The 17773-nt window shown below is 43.4% G+C and overlaps 2 protein-coding genes and 1 long non-coding RNA gene across 5 annotated transcripts; 2 read left to right on the top strand and 1 right to left on the bottom strand.

The window, feature by feature from the left end:
* Positions 1-3358, top strand: marcksb (myristoylated alanine-rich protein kinase C substrate b). 2 transcript variants are annotated; one of them, XM_047015250.1, is made up of 2 exons: positions 1-368; positions 1764-3358. In XM_047015250.1, exons 1-2 carry the CDS (start codon positions 273-275, stop codon positions 2331-2333), a joined length of 666 nt encoding a protein of 221 aa, XP_046871206.1. In that variant the 5' UTR covers positions 1-272; the 3' UTR covers positions 2334-3358. The 2 variants fall into 2 exon arrangements, with proteins under 2 accessions (XP_046871206.1, XP_046871197.1); XM_047015241.1 differs by having other exon boundaries at positions 1761-3358.
* Positions 3359-4876: 1518 nt separating this feature from the next.
* col10a1a (collagen, type X, alpha 1a) lies at positions 4877-9930 on the bottom strand. 2 transcript variants are annotated; one of them, XM_047016970.1, is made up of 3 exons: positions 9798-9930; positions 9248-9389; positions 4877-7132 (listed from the first exon to the last, which is right to left on the bottom strand). In XM_047016970.1, the coding sequence occupies exons 2-3, from the start codon at positions 9372-9374 to the stop codon at positions 5286-5288; spliced, it is 1974 nt and encodes a 657-aa protein (XP_046872926.1). In that variant the 5' UTR covers positions 9375-9389; positions 9798-9930; the 3' UTR covers positions 4877-5285. The 2 variants fall into 2 exon arrangements, with proteins under 2 accessions (XP_046872926.1, XP_046872925.1); XM_047016969.1 differs by having other exon boundaries at positions 9806-9930.
* LOC124465085 lies at positions 7140-13473 on the top strand. The gene is made up of 3 exons (XR_006955781.1): positions 7140-8963; positions 11758-11817; positions 12778-13473. It is a non-coding gene; the product is annotated as an uncharacterized LOC124465085 (long non-coding RNA).
* The last annotated feature ends 4300 nt before the right edge of the window (positions 13474-17773 follow it).

Below are 17773 nucleotides of genomic sequence, written 5' to 3'. Positions count from 1 at the left end.
GGCGTTGTACTCCGCATCTCATTTGCAGCAGGGGCAATTTCTCCATTTTCAAATTCTCTTCGGGGAATAAATTGGAAGATTTTTTGTTCCTTGAATTAAATCTTGCGGCTTTTTTGCTCTCTGTATATTTCAAGTGGGGTGCTACTGGCTCGAAGTTGCGTCCTAAGCTTTTAACAAAGGGAGAGTTCAAGATCTCACTAGAATTTTGGAAGGAAGCTTGCGGTCTTTGTTCATTCATTTGATCGTTTGGGTTTCTTTGTTGGGCTAGAAGCATGGGAGCACAAATCTCCAAAACCGGTGCGAAAGAAGAAACCGCTGCGGATAAACCAGCAGAAGAAGCGGCAGTTGCAGCCAAGACAAACGGACAGGTACTTAAATATTTGCAAATAATTTGGTGATTCATAAGTCTTTGTCTAAAAATTTGGCAAAGTGTTGCGCCAATGGCGAGCTCCTGCGCAATTGAGCGCATCCCAATGATCGCCGGTATTCAGGGAAAGTGGCCACATGTATCCATTTTGGAAAAAGCTATATTCGGCACCCTTTCATCCTAAACAATTGGCATGTTAAAAATATCCAGATTTTTTTTGTAAATGTAAGGATTGTGGATTCTAGTGCCTAATTTAGTCGGTAGTTTTCTCTCTTGGGAGAGAAGATCAAGTAACGGCATTGCAACGTTTGGTACATACCAAACATTTCTTTTTGTGTGTGGCGATGCCTAGATGTTTTTGTTACATTGTGTAACCTGTGTTTTTTGGAGGAAGCATGAATACTAGACAAGACAACTTCAGTAATTAACGCTGAAATGTCTAGACTTGCCACTCAACGTGCATGACCATTTTAATCAAGTTACCACACCTTTGTTGCAAGATTGCCATGCTCTCTTTCCCCATTCAAAGACCAGTAAATTGATCGAAAATAATACACAGATAATCGGGGAGGATGGGGGGGGGGGGGGGGGCGACGACAAAGCAGGCCAAGCTGGCCATAGTTTGCTTGATCAATTCGGTCAATTGCAATATTACTCGCAATGATATTCGCTAGAGTTGGCTGGGTCAATGGTTTCCTAAAGGTAACGTTTTAAATGGCATATTTGGCACCGTTGTCATTTTTACGTTAACTTGTTGTTTTAGAGGCTTAGTTAAATTGAAGAGACAAGGCCATTTAAATCATCCCGAATTCCGGCGCACGTACCGTGATTATTATGCATTTATTGGAAGGCCACAGCGACACCTAGTGGTTGCTAGTTGTAAAGTGTAGTCGGGGGGCTAGGCCCCAGAATGATCGGTCCTTATTCTCCTAGTAACAGATGTTGCCACACTTTAAGGACATTTCTTATTGGCTGCCACCAGACATATGCAAAAAAAGGCATGCCATATACTTGCTGCTTGTGCAGGTGGTACTCTTGTCTTCAAATTTCGACAAGCTTATCCAGAGGTTTCATTGTGGTTTCTTTTTGCATTTTCATTCATATATTTAGCAGAAACAACATACAAATAGTGCATACTTGGTAGGCCCACAGCAGATGGTCTAGGTCCGAAAGTGCATTGTTGAACCATTCTTACAGGGGTTAGTGCCAATGAACAGCCACTATTGTATTAGACACAATGGCTCAAGTAAGAACTGTAGGAGTTGCTCTCAAAGAACTAGCTTTTCAAGTCACAACATTTCTTTTGTACCTTCTGGTGGTCCATGAGATGCATTTATGGAGGTAAAAGGTGGAATCAAATCCATTCTTTTAACTATATATTTGTCCCCTTCAGGAGAATGGACATGCGAAAACAAATGGAGATGCCTCTCCTACAGAGGAAACAAACAAAGCTGAGGTCCAGGCCAACGGCAGCTCCCCTACTGAGGAGACGCCCAAAGAGGCAGCAGACAAGGTAGAAGCTGCGGAGGGGGAGAAGGAGCCAGCTGCGGCCGCCACCAACGGGGAGGCCAAGCAGGAGGAGGAGGCTGCAGGCACCAGTGACGAGGCCAAGCAGAAGAAGAAGCGCTTCTCTTTCAAGAAGCCCTCCTTCAAGCTGAGCGGCTTCTCCTTCAAGAAGGGCAAGAAGGAATCCGAGGAGGGGAACGAGGACGGAGAGGCCGCTCCTGCCGAGGAGGGGAAAGCGACGGAGGAGACCGCGGCCGCCGAGGAGGAGGAGGCCAAGCCCACTGAGGCCGGGGAGGAGGCCGCCAAGGAGGCCCATGCTGAGGAGGCCAAGGCCGAGGAGCCCAAAGCTGCAGAAGAGGTGAAGGGAGAGGCCGCTGCTGGGGAGAAGCCGACGGAGCCTTCACCCGCAGAGCCCGAGTCAGCAGCCGGCGGGGAGGCGGCCCCAGCCTCCAGCGAGTGATCCTGCACAGTGCACAGAACGAGACGCCAGAATGGAGAGAGTCAAAGAACCCGTTTGTTTGTTTTGAAGGAATGAGAGGACTTGTCTAAAACCAGGGATATTTCTTTTGTTAATTTGTTGTCGGTGTTTACTGTTTTCTATCCATTTCATCCATAAATGGCTGCCAAGTCAACTGCAGTGAAGGACAGGGCATTTGTAGAGAAGGCATGCTCCATCACTGTTTTTTTGCATATGTGATTGTGTGAGTGAGTGTGTTTCATGTGTGGATGTGAGTAAGTATTTGTTTTACACGTAACCATATAACTAACTGTATTGAAGTTGGAAGTTGTCATATTTAAAATGAAGTATTTGGTGTTGGGCAATTGGATGTAGCTGAGACTGCAAGAGTGACACATCAAGATTCAAAGGGAAGTCCTACAACCAATCTAGATGTTGTCAGTGTGCAGTTCACCACATTGTTTACAATTCCTTATCATTGCCCCTGTGGCAGCAAAACCATTCCTGAATGACATAGTTTTTAGATTTAATGTAAAAAAAAAACAAAAAACATAGATGCTCATTTCATTAGATTTCACCATTTCAAAACTGTAGTAATGCACGTTGTATAGACTTTGATATTACTGGTTTAGGACCTTCATGAGATGTACCTAAAGTTTTTAACCGCTTGTTGTAAATGAAGTTTCCTGTTTACCACCACATTGATTTATTTTCTTTTTGTTTTGGTAAGAATTAATAAATTTGGAAGATGTTTTAAACATTTTGCATCAAGCTGTGATAACTTGCAACAAAAAAAGTTTGAAATTGTGAATTTTGATGACTTAACAACAAAAAGCAAACTGGTGATTTAAGAAGGAAAATAGCCAGTACAATTTCCTGAACACCATCATCTTTTGTAAATAATGAAGCTTCACCCTATTTGAATTTGAGATGGAATGTAACTTTGCCTACAAATGGTAGTAAGATTTCTCTTCTTAAGGTGTTCCATTTTTCTGTGAGCACTGTGAATGAATAAAGGAATAATGCAGGCTGGATGTCTGTTTGCTATTTTGTAACCTGACTGCACTATGCGTTTATTTAGGCAATTCTGGTCACACCAGAGTATATCGGTTTTCTTCTAATTTGCAGCACCCTCCTGTGGACACCGACATTGCTTAAAAATAGTTTCTCAATGGGTTTCCCAACTGCAGTAGACAATTCAATGTTTAGGAGCCAAAACTATTGATTGTTTGAATAGTGACAAGACCAAACATGTAACCTCTAAATTCCATTAAGTAATTTCTTGACCTAAACAACTGCTAAATTCATTCAAATGAACAGTTGTGCTTGACACAACCTCCAAACCTCATAAAACCCCCAGATGTTTTTTACGTTTGCGCGAGATGGCAGTAGACGCCACTCCTGGGTGTTTCAGTCACCCACAACTGCACCAGCGTCTAGTTTAAACCAGCTATTTGCTCCTAGATTAACCCTGTTCACTGAAATATCCAGCCACCACAAAAAGGGTGTGTTTTACGTGTAATATTCCTCTTCCTGCTCTCTGGACCAGGGGTTTTGGACAGGATCTTGAGGCTTGCGGTGTCCAGGCTGCCAACCTCTGTTTCAGTGTCGCTACATGTCTCGCATGGATGTCTCCTGGATTAAAGCCTCTGTTCGATACCTCCAGTGAAAACAGAATGGGGTCACAGTGCCCTTTTTATTGAGGTGCCAGTGCTCATCTAGTACGATTGAACAGAGCAGGAGGATATTATTACTGTTGGGCCAGTTTCAAGGTGTCTACCACTCTTTACCTCCCTTAAGTGATGGTGGCACTGCCCATCCTCCTGTCCTGCCCCACCTCAATGCCACCTCTGTGCCCCTGACCAGAAGCCTCTGTCTACATGCCAGACCTCTAAGAAGATTGTTTGTGCCTACCAGGACCAGGCCTCCTCTTACCAGTGAGTCCTCTGTTCAGTCTGTCTTGTGCATCACCTAACCACCCCCTCTTTGAACCAGGGAAGAGATTCCTGCCAAGGAATACTCCCTCCGACGCCCCGGCTCACCAACTATTTGAAGAAGTTATGTAAACTGTGTCCGCCACCAGCAGAACTAGGGCTAGCTTGAGGAGATGTACATCTGTGAAGCCTGGTTCACTGTCTGTATGTGACAGGAATATATATTCTAATAGCAATATCGACTTTCAGGCAAGTCTAAAAAGTGTGGTTTGAGGTTGGCTAGTAAGATTTGATATCATTGTAACATGTTTAAAAAAGTGATTATCATAAATCTTTTTGTTGTTGTAGGAGAACATAGTGGTTATGAAAGGATACTAATAAAGTGCCACTGAAACAAACTATTTCTGTAAGAAGTTTTTTATTTTGATCATTACTCTTTATACAACTTAATGATTCTTAAGGGATATAACAATGTTGGTGGTGAACAGTTTGTATTTGTACAACAGTATTTTGTTGGTGTGCTGTATGTTGTAGTATTTCAAATGGTCAATTTGACCATTATGATTTCACAATATTCAAGTCACATACACAAGGAAGTCAGATACAACATGGTGCACAGAAAGTCATCATGTACTTTAATAAGATTATTGGTCACCAAAGAACAAGGTTGTACAAAAAACAGACAGACATACATAAAAAAGGATCACCAACTGTAATCAGTAAAAAAAAGAAGGAGAAATTTTCAGGACACAACATAACACCTCAGTTTCACATGCTGTTTCCAAAAGAGAAAACTTGGATTTGGCTGATAACCTCCCTGTCCCTGATAACCTGTTTGCATAAATTATTTCCTTCCTCTTAGCACCCATTTCTTTGATTTTTCAAGTCGAGATGCTTCTATTCCTCAAATAAGAGAGTGAACTACCTGTCTTGGCTGTTTGGCTGAGGAAAAATAACAGGGAGTTTACTTGTTTGAGAAATAGCTCGCAGATTGAGTTGTGTGGCTTGGGCTAGCACCGTATCACGTCGAAGCAATAAGGAACCCAGAGAAAGAGCAGTGGACATTCTCAGCGGCAAAGACGCCATTGGCCTCATCGTCGGGGATCTGCAGGTAGACTGTGTCCTGCTCATCCAGAAGGAGGACAGCGCTGCCGGACATCTGGTCCAGGAAGCCCTTGTTGTACTCATCATAGCTGAACATGACAGGCTGGCCGTTCTTGTACAGGGCCACCAGAGCGTGAGCTCCGTTCACGTGGATGGTGTAGGAGAAGTAATAGATTCCGGGGACCTGGCAAGTGAACAGGCCGGTCTCGGTGTCATAGTGGGCCTCTGCATTGTACACTACTTGGTCAAACTTAATGGGGGTTCCAGATGCAGGGTAAGGGGTGGCCAGAGAGACGGTGAAAGCAGACATGGGGGTTTTGACCAGAGCTGGGACAAGGACCTCACCCATGCCCATGCTCTTCTCAAAGACCACCTCACCAGGGGCACCAGGTGGGCCTGGGGGTCCAGCAGGGCCCATACCACCATCCCGACCATCAGCACCAGGCAGACCAGGGGGACCCTGTGGTCCGGGGATGCCCTTGGCGGCCAGACCAGCTGGGCCAGATGCTCCAGGGAGACCTGGGTGTCCCTTAAGGCCAGGTGCACCAACGGCACCGGAAGCCCCAGCAGGTCCTCTGGGACCTGGGGCTCCATCGAGTCCAGAAGCACCTGGTTCACCTGCATGCCCGGGAAGGCCTTTAGGCCCGGCGGGTCCTGAGACACCTGGGGCCCCAGTGGCCCCTGTGTGTCCAGTGTCTCCCTTGTTACCTGGAGCTCCGGTGGCTCCTGTGGGGCCAGCTGGGCCTGTTGCCCCTGGATAACCTTGCTTGCCTGGGAAGCCCTGTGCTCCCTGATCTCCCTTGTATCCCTTGGGTCCCTGGGGTCCCCCTGCACCTGTGTCACCTTTAGGACCCATGGGGCCAGAATCACCTGTGAAACCTCTAACACCCTGAGCCCCAACGGGACCGCTGGCTCCAGTAGCACCTGTGGCCCCGGTGTGTCCCATCGCACCTGACTCTCCCTTCACACCTGTAGCACCTGGGCTACCTGTTGCTCCTCTATCTCCTTTCACTCCTGGAGCACCTGGCTTGCCATATCCAGCGATGCCGGGGGCACCAGTGGCACCTGGAGCTCCTTGATGACCCTTAGGGCCGACTGCGCCAGGCAGGCCTGGGGCTCCATTCTCACCTGGTTTACCTGACACACCAACACCTGGGGCGCCAGGGTGACCCTTAGGGCCCATGGGTCCCGTGGCACCTGGTGCACCATCAACACCTGGGCTACCTGACTTGCCTGGCTCACCCGGCACACCTGCCCTTCCCGGCTTTCCAACTCCTGGCTGACCTGGCTCTCCGGATGGGCCCATTGGTCCTGTGGGTCCTGTCGCTCCCTGTGGCCCAGCAAAGCCCACACCTGTATCTCCTTTAGCCCCTGGCAGACCAGGAACACCTGGATGTCCTTTCAGACCTGTCTCCCCTCTTTGTCCATTTGCTCCTGGAAGACCATGAGGCCCAGGCTTGCCTGAGGAGGAGAGGCCAGCGGGTCCGGGGCTTCCAGAGGATCCAGGCATTCCCCTGGGTCCCTGAAGACCAGGAGCTCCTGTATCACCTTTCTCTCCATTGGCTCCAGGGACACCAGGTTTGCCTGGCCCACCAGGAGAACCAGGTTTCCCAGGTACAGTGAGGCCAGCAGGTCCAGGGGGTCCAGAGGGTCCAGAGGGTCCAGGCATGCCAACTGCGTTCTCACCTGCGGGGCCAGGTGGGCCAGCAGGGCCCTCTGGTCCAGGCTCACCTGGGGCACCAGGCTCACCAGCCACGGACACCACTGTTGAGACATGTAGGACAAATCCTCATTCAGACTGTTGTGACATTGTGAGAATGATATTTGCATGTGAAAATGTGTTATTGTCAGTTCAATGGACCTTGTCTGCACACCTTAAGTGAAAGAGTGAAATTCTACTGGAAGCAACTGATTTGTCTTTTTATAAGTGGTCAATGTGTTTATGCACTTATGTGTGGCTAGGAACATGTAAATATATATTATACTGTAACAGAATCTTACATGGTACATGCTTACATGGTATTGTTTACTTAAGCTAGCATTTTCTTTATTTGTACATTTTAGCCAATTTTCAAAGGACCAATTACTATTTTAAGAGAGAAATAAAGGGACTAGTATAATATCAAGGTTTAAAATAATTGCTACAGAAAACAACGGTATTACATTACATTGCTTTTTACCTGTTCATTAACACTCTAGTAATACTAGAGTACAAGTAATACTTGTAGTCCCTTGTCACTTAACTTAACTTTAACTATTGCTTGCAAGTAATGTTGAAGTTACTTGCCCCTACTGTAAAACTGCAATAAAATTACTTTGTAATTTGAACTACACAATTTATGTTGGAAGTACATTTACATTTATGCAAGTATGTTCTTAAGTGATATTTACCCTATTGTATTTTGTACTGCATTAATACTAAAATCAAAAAATGTAAGTCCACAATGAACTTTTAACCCTGTACAACCTAAATATATTTTGCTCCACTGTTACTGAAAATGACCTGCAGATCCAAGGAAATGGGATAACTAAAATATCCAATGTGGACATTTAACAAAATATATATACTTTATAAGAGGGAGCATACTAAAACACCAGTTGTCAGTCTTGAGGACTTAAGTCTTGAGCATTTTACGTGCTGCCTTTATGTGGTAACACGGCCCAGAGCAACTCAAAAAGCAACTCTTTCCCATCAGCCATAGGGTTCCAGTTTAGATTCATCAAACAGATGTTTTTACTTCGAGCATGGCTAGGCACACCCAAACAAACCACATTGCAGGGTGACTGAACTGTAATTGTCAGTTTCAAACTATACATAATTAAATGAAAGGCAGAAGGGCTGATGGAGTATTTTGAAATAAGAAAGCTTTAGATTTAGACTTTTAGATATGAGTTAATGTCAGGAGAGGATCATTGCCTTTGACTGCACAAATGCCTAGTTATCCATAGTCAAGACTGCATTATGTTCAGGTTGTGGTCCTGCTTGCGAACCAAATTGGTCAAAATCTCTTGACAGATTGAGGACAATAAGATAAATGTGAACATGTTTGTTTTACATAGCAAAATCTTTTTGCATTGAAACATAAAAACAGCTACAATGTGGCACAGAAACCTCTAAGCAATGCTACCAGACCTTGCTAATTCTAAGCAGTCAGACTAAATGTAATGTCCATTTTAATAAAACTATCAGAATTAAAGTGCCAGAGAGTCAGATAAACCAGAAAGTGTGAATCTATCAATCATAGAAGGTGTGTCCCATGATATACAAACAAATCTGTAAACTGTTTATAATGTGAGACAATAATCTACACAGGTCAAAATGAAAACTAGCGCCCTCCGTGGGAAACTACAAACAAAGCAGGCAGCAGCTGTGTACAAAGCAATAGGAAGGCTTGTGTACAAATGGTCACTTCTGGGAAACAAACCCATTGGACAAGGATTTACAACCCTGTAGCCAATTAGAGCTCTGGATAGCTCCTTAGCAAGTGGGAGCTCATGTTTCAAAGTACAGCTGCCAGAAAGCCAAGCAGGTTGGTTGTCAGAAGTGTTTGAACCCTAGAGTAAGAGGACATGATCCTTCGTTGGACCCCTCCAGGTAAGCAGCAACTTTGACATGTCACTATCTCACATGGGGCATTTGGGGAATTGACTGCAGATTAGATTTTGGTTTCAATTGCAGAAGAGTATGATGATTGTATGAGGCCCCTTTTCCATAGGTTCAGTCTGAACTTCTGACGGCTACAGTCTATTATGATGAACATGATCCTGTTGTTTCACACATATCATACCCAAAAAACTTGCACAAATTGTAGAATCCAAACCGAATTCAAATATCACTAAAATGCCCTTATTATTGTAGACCAGAGTGCAGCTTCTTACCGTGGCTCTTGACAGAGTAGGGCTGGTACTGAGGGGCCTTCATCACCTTCTTCACCACATATCTCTCACCGTGGGCGGCCGTCAAGGCCACCAGGAGGAGGATCAGGCTTGCTACTCTGATAACCATTTTCAGAGGTGAAAGCTGTGAGAGGAGAAAATAAAGATGCTCAGGACTCCTGGTCTTTTGTGTAGACATAAGACAAACAGGGATGTGAACTTTCAAACTGGGACGTAAGCATGGATTCACTAAAACGATATAGAAACAAAATCAAACTGTCCAAGCCCTTTATCCCGATTCAAGACCCAAACCTGCACAATGATAAATACTAAAATCTCCCATAAATAAACTTTATAGCAATGTACAGCATCCTGGATCTCTAGATCCAACTGTGTTCTCAGGAGCTTCCAGCACCCAGGCTACCCGGCCTGCAGTCCCAAAGACCCCTAATCTGAACTCCAGACCATGCAGCCCTGATGGGAGCTTCTCACCAGGGCTTCTCTGGGATCACTACCCCAGGGATGGAGAGGGTAGAGAGGGAAAGAAACTCACAGACGTACCTGTATCCAGGGGGTTCCAGAAAGAGGGGAAAATAATTCTCTTCAGCACCAGTGTGCTTCCACTGCTGCTGTATATCCGTAGGCTGGGAGCACGTCTGAGGATCTGCTGCCTCCCAGTACAATGATGTTGGTATTTATACCATATCTGCCCCTTGCATCATTAAAAAAGCCCCCACCACACAAGTACCTCCCTCCTCAGAGCAGAGCTGTAATTAGAAGGCAGATCTGCCCAGTGTAGGCATGTCACATCAGAGTGATCTGCCTAGGAATATTTCTTGAAGATAGATGGGATTAGGAGTTCTTGAAAGTTCTTCTACAATAAAAGAATTAAGATCAGGTATTGACATTTTAAGAAAGTTTAAAATTGACTTTGACATAAGAATTAGATTCACTTTTAGACTTGTTAGTATATAACTTCTTCCATAACTGCCCCCAGCCTTAATAAACATTGTACCCTCTGAGCGCCATATTTTTTTCAATATAACCTAAAATGTAAGCAATTTATTGCACAGTGCAGAAAATCCACAAATATTCCCACCTCCATAGTCAAAACAAATATGAAAACAGCCCTTGTTTCTAGTTGCCCTTTTAGTGGAACCCACCTTCTCACAAAGGTGGCATTGAGGACAGGAGACTGGACATCTCCATATTTACATCTGCCCCAGTTGGTCTGTGTTTGATATGTTCTTCACCTCTTCTGACCGTCTGGGCCCCCTCCATCCCCTTCCCTCCATCAGGTGAACATGCAACACTCTGGGGCAATGTTGCTGTAGCGGCAGGGTTGGTGATGAATACAACTTTAGCTACCACTTGAAAACCATTTAATTTATAGATTTGGTATTATTAATTTGACATTCAGAATTTGTATGTACAGCACCTAACCATTAGGTTAAATATTTCTACTGTGTTGAACATATCTGAGAATCTGTTTGGTCAGCTTGCCTGTTTGGTCAAGTATACTTAGCTTTGATTTTGCACACTATTTCAGGCTTAACAGTTTATAGTCAGTTTATATTTTTGTAAATGCTTCACCCTAGAAACAGCTCATAAAGATATATAAAGAGCCACTGGAAAAGGCATTTGTGTTGAAACTGTTTCTATCTGCAGCCCAGTGAATGCAAGACCAGTGTGGTGAAAGAACACTGAGCTGCAATACTCCAGCTTGAACACCAGAGAGCAGGTTCTACTGGGGTTATTCTCAGGAGTGCTGGGAAGTGGCATTGGATACTGTGGTGACCTTTTGTTATTTTTGGAGTTCTCTGTGAATATACATCATCAGAGGTTTCAGGCCTGATTCCTACAATTACAGCCTCTGACTGTCATGATGTAGTATTTCCTCAATCAGCGATACCCCCCAGTAGCCTATTACTGTCCCCATCCTCCCTCACTCTCCACCTTGCTGTGCTTACTTTGGGTTCCTCCAGCTGTAATTTCTCAATTTCACCCAGGCCACATAGGAAATGCATACACCCAAATAATCATACGTTTTAACACAGGCTGCCATAAACGATGTGTAGGGTAGTCAATACACAGATCGCCTCCCTTTTTTTTCTCAAGGGAAGGCCATTTATGTAGGATTTCCTGCTTGCATTTTCCTGTGTGCCAATTCAGTTGAGTGTTTTTCTGTCTATTTGTATCGTTGATGATATGGATGCAAGGAGGGATGGTAGAAATCTGAGGATTTAGCAGGATTGTGTGGAGAGATTTCACCATCATGCTAGCCAGAAAGTTTCCTTTACTCAAGGGTATAATTAAACATTCCAAGAACATGGGACTTGTTTGAACCTTTCCAATTTTAGAATTAGACCAAATTAACTGTCATTTTCCAAAGTGCTACCTTGCCCTGGTTTACAGTGAAATAATCATTCATGGTTGACAAGCATTGTTTGAACATGTTGTCCCTATCAAATGAAAATTACTGTAACTTCATTTGCATTTTTCTCCATGAACAGGTTGACAGCTAGACATCATAGCCATCCAGGGTTAGCAATCGGATTGTTTTCTTTTGACAAGTAAGGTTGTATACAAGCAAAGTTCTGAATGTGAACTTTCTTGGCTGGCGTACACAAAGGAAGCGAGCCGCCACTCCCGCCAACACAGCATGTGTTTCCTATGCCACCTACTGTATAGTGATATGCTCAATCTACAGCTCTATCATTTGATTCTATTTGTGTTCACACGCCACAAGAGAGACTCCATGTCCCAGCTCCAGTCAGTCTTAGCTAAATGACAGAGCAATGGAGGGTGGAGTAACTATTTTATGAGTTTCTAGGTTCAGATAATTCCAGTTTATTTATGTGTTTTTTTTAACAGTTCAAACCACACATTTGTAGGAGAAAGATTAAGAAAAAAAAACAGCTTTAATTTGCATCTCGGCATGTGCTGAGGGAATTAAACTCAATGCATGTCTTAGAACAGCTGTGTACCTTGGTATTAGGTGAGCAAATTAACAGTGTCATTTGCTTGGTTTTTGTGCATTCACAACGTTTTGCCACACTCCATGGACTGCATGTGTGAAGCCCTAACTGTTGTGTTTCTTGGGGTTGGAGTTGACTGTTAAAGGACCAAATGAAAGTACGTGGCTGGCTGTTTCTTCCCTGTATGCCTGCTCAACCCATAACACTCCCGCAATAGTTTGATGTGGCTGCCCTGCCTCCATTGTAATAACCATTAGGGATTGTGGCAACCACATTAGAATAGAAAGTCGATGACGTAGATATTATATAGTCTAATACCAAACACTGTAAAATCCACACGTATTAAACTCACTTGTCACTTTGTGTGTGAGTGTCACAGACCCTTTAACTGACAATATATCAAATTATGAAAACAGTTTAATAAATTGTTCCATGTCATAAAGAGAGGGTTGAGGGCATTGGGTTTCTTATTCTTCTGCCTACATCAAATGTGTATCAAATGTGTGTGTGACATAGTGTATTTGTGCTGAGAGTGTGTTTATCACCTTTTCTCAGCCCTGAGCACAGTTCAGATGGGAGGAGCCAGGGTGGGAGGAGCCAGAGTGGAGGAAGAGGAAGACGTCATGGCAGGGCCACTTCTCTCCTGACCTTAGAGTTCTACAACCACCATCCTGAGGGGATCCCTGGTCAGCCTGTTCTTGTTTGTAAGGCCATACAACACACTCAGCCCTCAGTAGGCCTTCCCTGTTGTCCCCCCGAGAGAGAGAAGCAGAGCTGATGGTAAACTGGTTACAACGTGTGGGATGATGAGTGTCCAAAGAAAAGGTTTCCCATTTTGTCTTTTTTTGTGTGCCCTCTTGTGCCCAGGAAACTGATATTTCTGGTTTCCCCCCTGTGCCCTCTCCCACACCCAGAGAAAGGACATAATTGTTGGTTGATGTAATAGAGACCTAACCCTAACCCAGCACGTGAGCTAAGCTAAGGCTAAAGATACACCATCATGTCTGGGATACTGATTTAAGCTGTTCAATAAACTCAATGGACCACTAAGAGGTACTTTGAGCCTCATGGATGCTAGGGTTGGTGGGAGCCCTTGTGACTGGTTGGTGGCAAAATTACAGGGTCCCCAAAGCAACCCTCCTCTTTCCGAGAAGGAAGTGTAGCAGTGCTGAAGAGTGGCGTTCATGGAAACAGAGGTTGAAACGTAAATCGGCACACCCACAAATGCATAGCTAGCGCCATACATTTGCCTGTATGTCTCACAGAAGTTTTCTGTGTAAATTAATAATGTGTAGATTAAAGTTTCTGAACTATCTGGTTGTTGTGTGTCTAAGTGTAATGCTACAGATGACATTGGTAACCCATCTGGATACATAAAACCACAATGTTGCTGTACAGAAAGGGAATTTCTGACTCTTTCAGAAGACACTCTTATTTTAATTAGCTTAGGTTGAACAAAGGTTCACACCAGAGAACTTAAATGGGGAATTAACTTTCCATATACCTTCATTATGTTGTGAACAAATACTTTCTTTTAGATGTGGCTTTGGATTCCCTGCCATGTTTCCTGGCTTTACTTGAATAATTCCCTGGGTCTTACTGAGGCAATGGGAGAAAAGAGTATATGCTTCTTGTAGAATCATTTAAGGGTATCAAAGTTCAGCACATAAGTGTTGGTGGTTGAGTCCTGTATTTAAGCACAATCACTAATCTAAGACATCAAGACCCTGTAAATTGCAGGTTGCACTGTCTGCATGGAATAATGTCAGCTATTTTACAAAAAAACTTGAAAAATGTGTCAAAGTGTGAAATAGGGGCCTGAACGAAGAATGTCAACAGGTTATGGAACAAATTATGTACTGTTACCAGATAAAATAAACTGTGTGTCTATTGTAAAATAAACAGTCCTGTCCAAAAGTTGAAAATCAGACTAAATTCCTGCCTTAAAATATAAGGAAAGCTACAGACAGGAAGCTGAGAGTAGACACTGTCACACTGCACTCCAAAATGGATGCTAAACTAGATGCCATAATGGGTCTTGGGGAGACAAAACAAGTGTTCTTGTGTCTGAGGCCAGCCAAGATGGTCCAAAATTATGGGTGCCAAAAAGTGAACCCGGAGGCAACATTATTTACATATCTCCCTTCTACTGTAGTATATGCTCTCCCACTGTCACAGGAAACCAACCATGGCTCTGCACATGCTTCCTACCACTCTGAGGCCAGGGCTGAGGCTGGCGTTCTGTGATTTAGAGGCCTGGGGTGGCTGTCGGAGCTGACACTCGCTGGTGTCAGAAACAGCTCTGTTCACAACTGTGGATGTCTAAAATAAACTGTGCCTGCTGAGTCTGAACTAAAGTGATAGAAAGAATGTGTGTTATTGTAGAATATAGTGTTTTTTGCTATTGTCATGATTATTGTTCAATCTAACTAGCGGCAGGCTGTTAAGCGTGTACCAATGGTGACTCACTGCAAAAACAAATACCTGAGTGCATTCTTAGTTGCAAAAAACTATACTTTTATCTCACAGGACATAACCAAGACCTCTGGTTTCTCCTGATGTTTTGGTGTCTGGTCATCGTAGAGGAAGGAACTTGTCCTAAATAAATCAAAGAAAATACACTTATAATGGCGTATTCATTGGCCAGACTTTGCATGATGTCCGTGGTCGCCTTTGTGATCTGTTTGTCCAGAGGTTTGGTTGAACCAAGCCCTCCATGTTTGCAGGATATTTTGAAAAAGTGTCCCAGACGGTGCTTCTCGGAGTGTGGCTGTGTTGTGTGCACGTTAAAGCCTCATGTGGCCTGAGATTGTGGAAAACTTTCTCGGAAAATAGATCGGAAAACTGTCTGTAGGACAACATGTCTAGTATATTTCTATCACAAGCAACTATACGATGGAAACCACATGATATTAAAGTTGGCTGGCTGATGGTCATCTTTCGGTTGAGGCTGTCTCAGTCATAGTGCTATACATACACAGACAGGCCCTAACATCTCTAAAGCCAGGAGACTGTTTTATGAGTGGCGCTTCTCAGTATTAGACAGAGTTTAAGAAATGTCTGCATAAAGCTTATGATGTTTACTTTACAAAAGTGGATTTGAAAGTGGTACAGCACACACCTTTTTCACAATGAAAAGTCATGACAGAACACATTTTTGTAAGATTGTATCTGCTAGACGATATAAGGCTTATTTCATAGCAAATTAGCTGTTCGAAGCGGTTGCTATTTCCACCAACTTCACTGATGATGAACTTTAAATAGACAGGCATTCAATTAGTAGCTTTTAAGATGTTTATCAAAGTTTGAGCCATGTTTGGTTAAAAAAAGGATGTCACTATCAGAATCAGAATCAGAAATGGATTTATTCGCCATGAATGTTTACACAGACAAGGAATTGTGGTCTGATGCTACCCAAATGCCAAAAAGTACAAAGGTTTTCTTTCCCCTCTGTGTTTCTGAAGAGGCATCAGATCTGAAGTGGAAAGTGTGTTCCAAGGGCTCACCCCTCCTAGAACAAGCCTCCAAGTCTCCTGCAAAGAAAGAGAGAGCGAGAGAGTAGAATGAGTCAGTGAGCTCTGTAATTTCAGCACCCAGCTGCTGTATTTGCTGACCTCTACTGAGGACCTGTTAACCATAGAAACCCACATGCAAGACTTTCCCTTCCGGCCCAACGTAATAATTATACCGTCACTTCCCAGGACACTCACCCTTCAATTGCAGCATGTATAAGTCTGTAAATACAATGATAGCTTACTGAAAGGCGTCTTATACACAGGCCTGATGGTGGCTATTTTTGGATGCCTTTAGCCTTTTTTTTACCAACAAAGAACCCCATCAGAACAAACAAATCTCTACTTTTCTCAGTATGATTAAAATAAAGACGAGAATGATGATAAACTACTTGGGCTTCTATGTTTAGACAGTAGGGTGCTGTGGAGCTGTAGGCATTATGCCTAGCTTCCTGATCTACTGCCACAAAGCTAAAGCTGTGTATGGCAAATTGAACTGTTTAGATTGGATTTAAATATATGCAGTTTGCCGCATTAAAAACAAATCTTGTGGACCATAGATAATAAAAGAAATCTGAAGTCTTATGAATGTCCGAAGGTCCCAGAAAGTTTTTTTAAATACAAATGTGGTTGTTGAACAACTTCTGTTCCTCAAGCTAACCAGCTAGCTTTTCACCATCGTAAGATACTTTGATGGGGCTTCCAACAGCTGAGACAGTTTTCTCAGCTATTTACAGAGCTGTATTTCAAACGAAATTTCCAAATGCAGCATTTTTTGTGGTTAAGAGGGAAAAAGGAAAAAGAAAAATACTCTACTAATATTGATACACCTAAGCTGTACTTTTTTGGGGAAGTGTTTACATTGCTTGACATACAGTTGGACAAACAATTTGTGGTTGAATAAAACCATGGCTCGAACCACAATGTGGGTCTCGTATTGGAGCAGACAGGTGGACAGAAATCTATGTATGGAAATTCTTGCCATGCTCTATTATAACATGGTCATGGCTTTAAGCAGTGACATTTCACAAAGAGAAATAAAACCCAATCAGGTCTGTTTTTCCCCCCAAGATGGCAGTCTACAAAAGCAAGTTATATACTGCAAAAGCATCGGCACAAGTTGTGGCATTTAGTCAAGATACACAATTTCTAAAGCAAACATACTTGGGATATTCTTCAACACCACAAAGAAGTCAGGTGCTCAAATCTGTAGTCTTATTTCCAGTGTTTTCTGTCTATGGTAGCAGTTTGTGCCATTCGTCAAACATGTGGGTAATTTCTCGTTCATTAACAGCATTAGCGTGCTCAGGCCGCTCAGACTGGCTGAACCTCCCACTGACTATGTCTTCTGTTTCTGGGTTTTTATTTTGGCACCAGTATTACCACAAGTGAGTTTTCCTGTGGGGAGGCAGGGTAAACAGGCTGGGCCCAAGCCTGCATTGAGGCAGTTATTATAGACTATATACAACCAGGCCTGAAAGAAAAGTTCTAAATTGGAATCATCCTGATACCTCACAATGTTAAAATAAAGTGTACATCGTATACATTTAAGTGTAATAACATGGAACATGGCCCTGTCATAGGACAATGCGCCACTCAGGGGCACCCGCAGGATTCTTGGTCATGGTTGGCACGTAGAGGAATCATCTAGGTCTGTTTGTCAGGCAATCTATACTGCATTTGTATTTGTAGTTAACTATGGGCAGGCCTTCCTCTGGACCAATGGTATTATAATAGTATTGACATGGGCTACATAGCCTATGTATTTGAAAGACTCAGAGGTGGGAAAATCCAACCTTATTGAAATTTGTTGAGCTCTGTTCCTAAACCCGACTCTCTATTTCTGTACACATTGTGAGGCCTTTGTTGATTGCAGAGTTGGATCCTATCTGTATACGCCAGACAAGTGGTTGACTCCATTGAAATTAAAAAAATTATATTCTTGCCTCTGTGCATGCAGCCTTTGTAAGCTATACTTTTACCCACCATTATCTTTCTAGGTTTCGTGACTTTTCTGAAACACCCATCTCAAATTAAAG

Source organism: Hypomesus transpacificus, chromosome 3 (assembly GCF_021917145.1).
Source record: "Hypomesus transpacificus isolate Combined female chromosome 3, fHypTra1, whole genome shotgun sequence".
In the NCBI taxonomy this organism is placed as follows: Eukaryota; Metazoa; Chordata; class Actinopteri; order Osmeriformes; family Osmeridae; genus Hypomesus; species Hypomesus transpacificus.
Note: the sequence above shows the minus strand (reverse complement) of the source record. Positions and strands in the feature narration are given on the sequence as shown.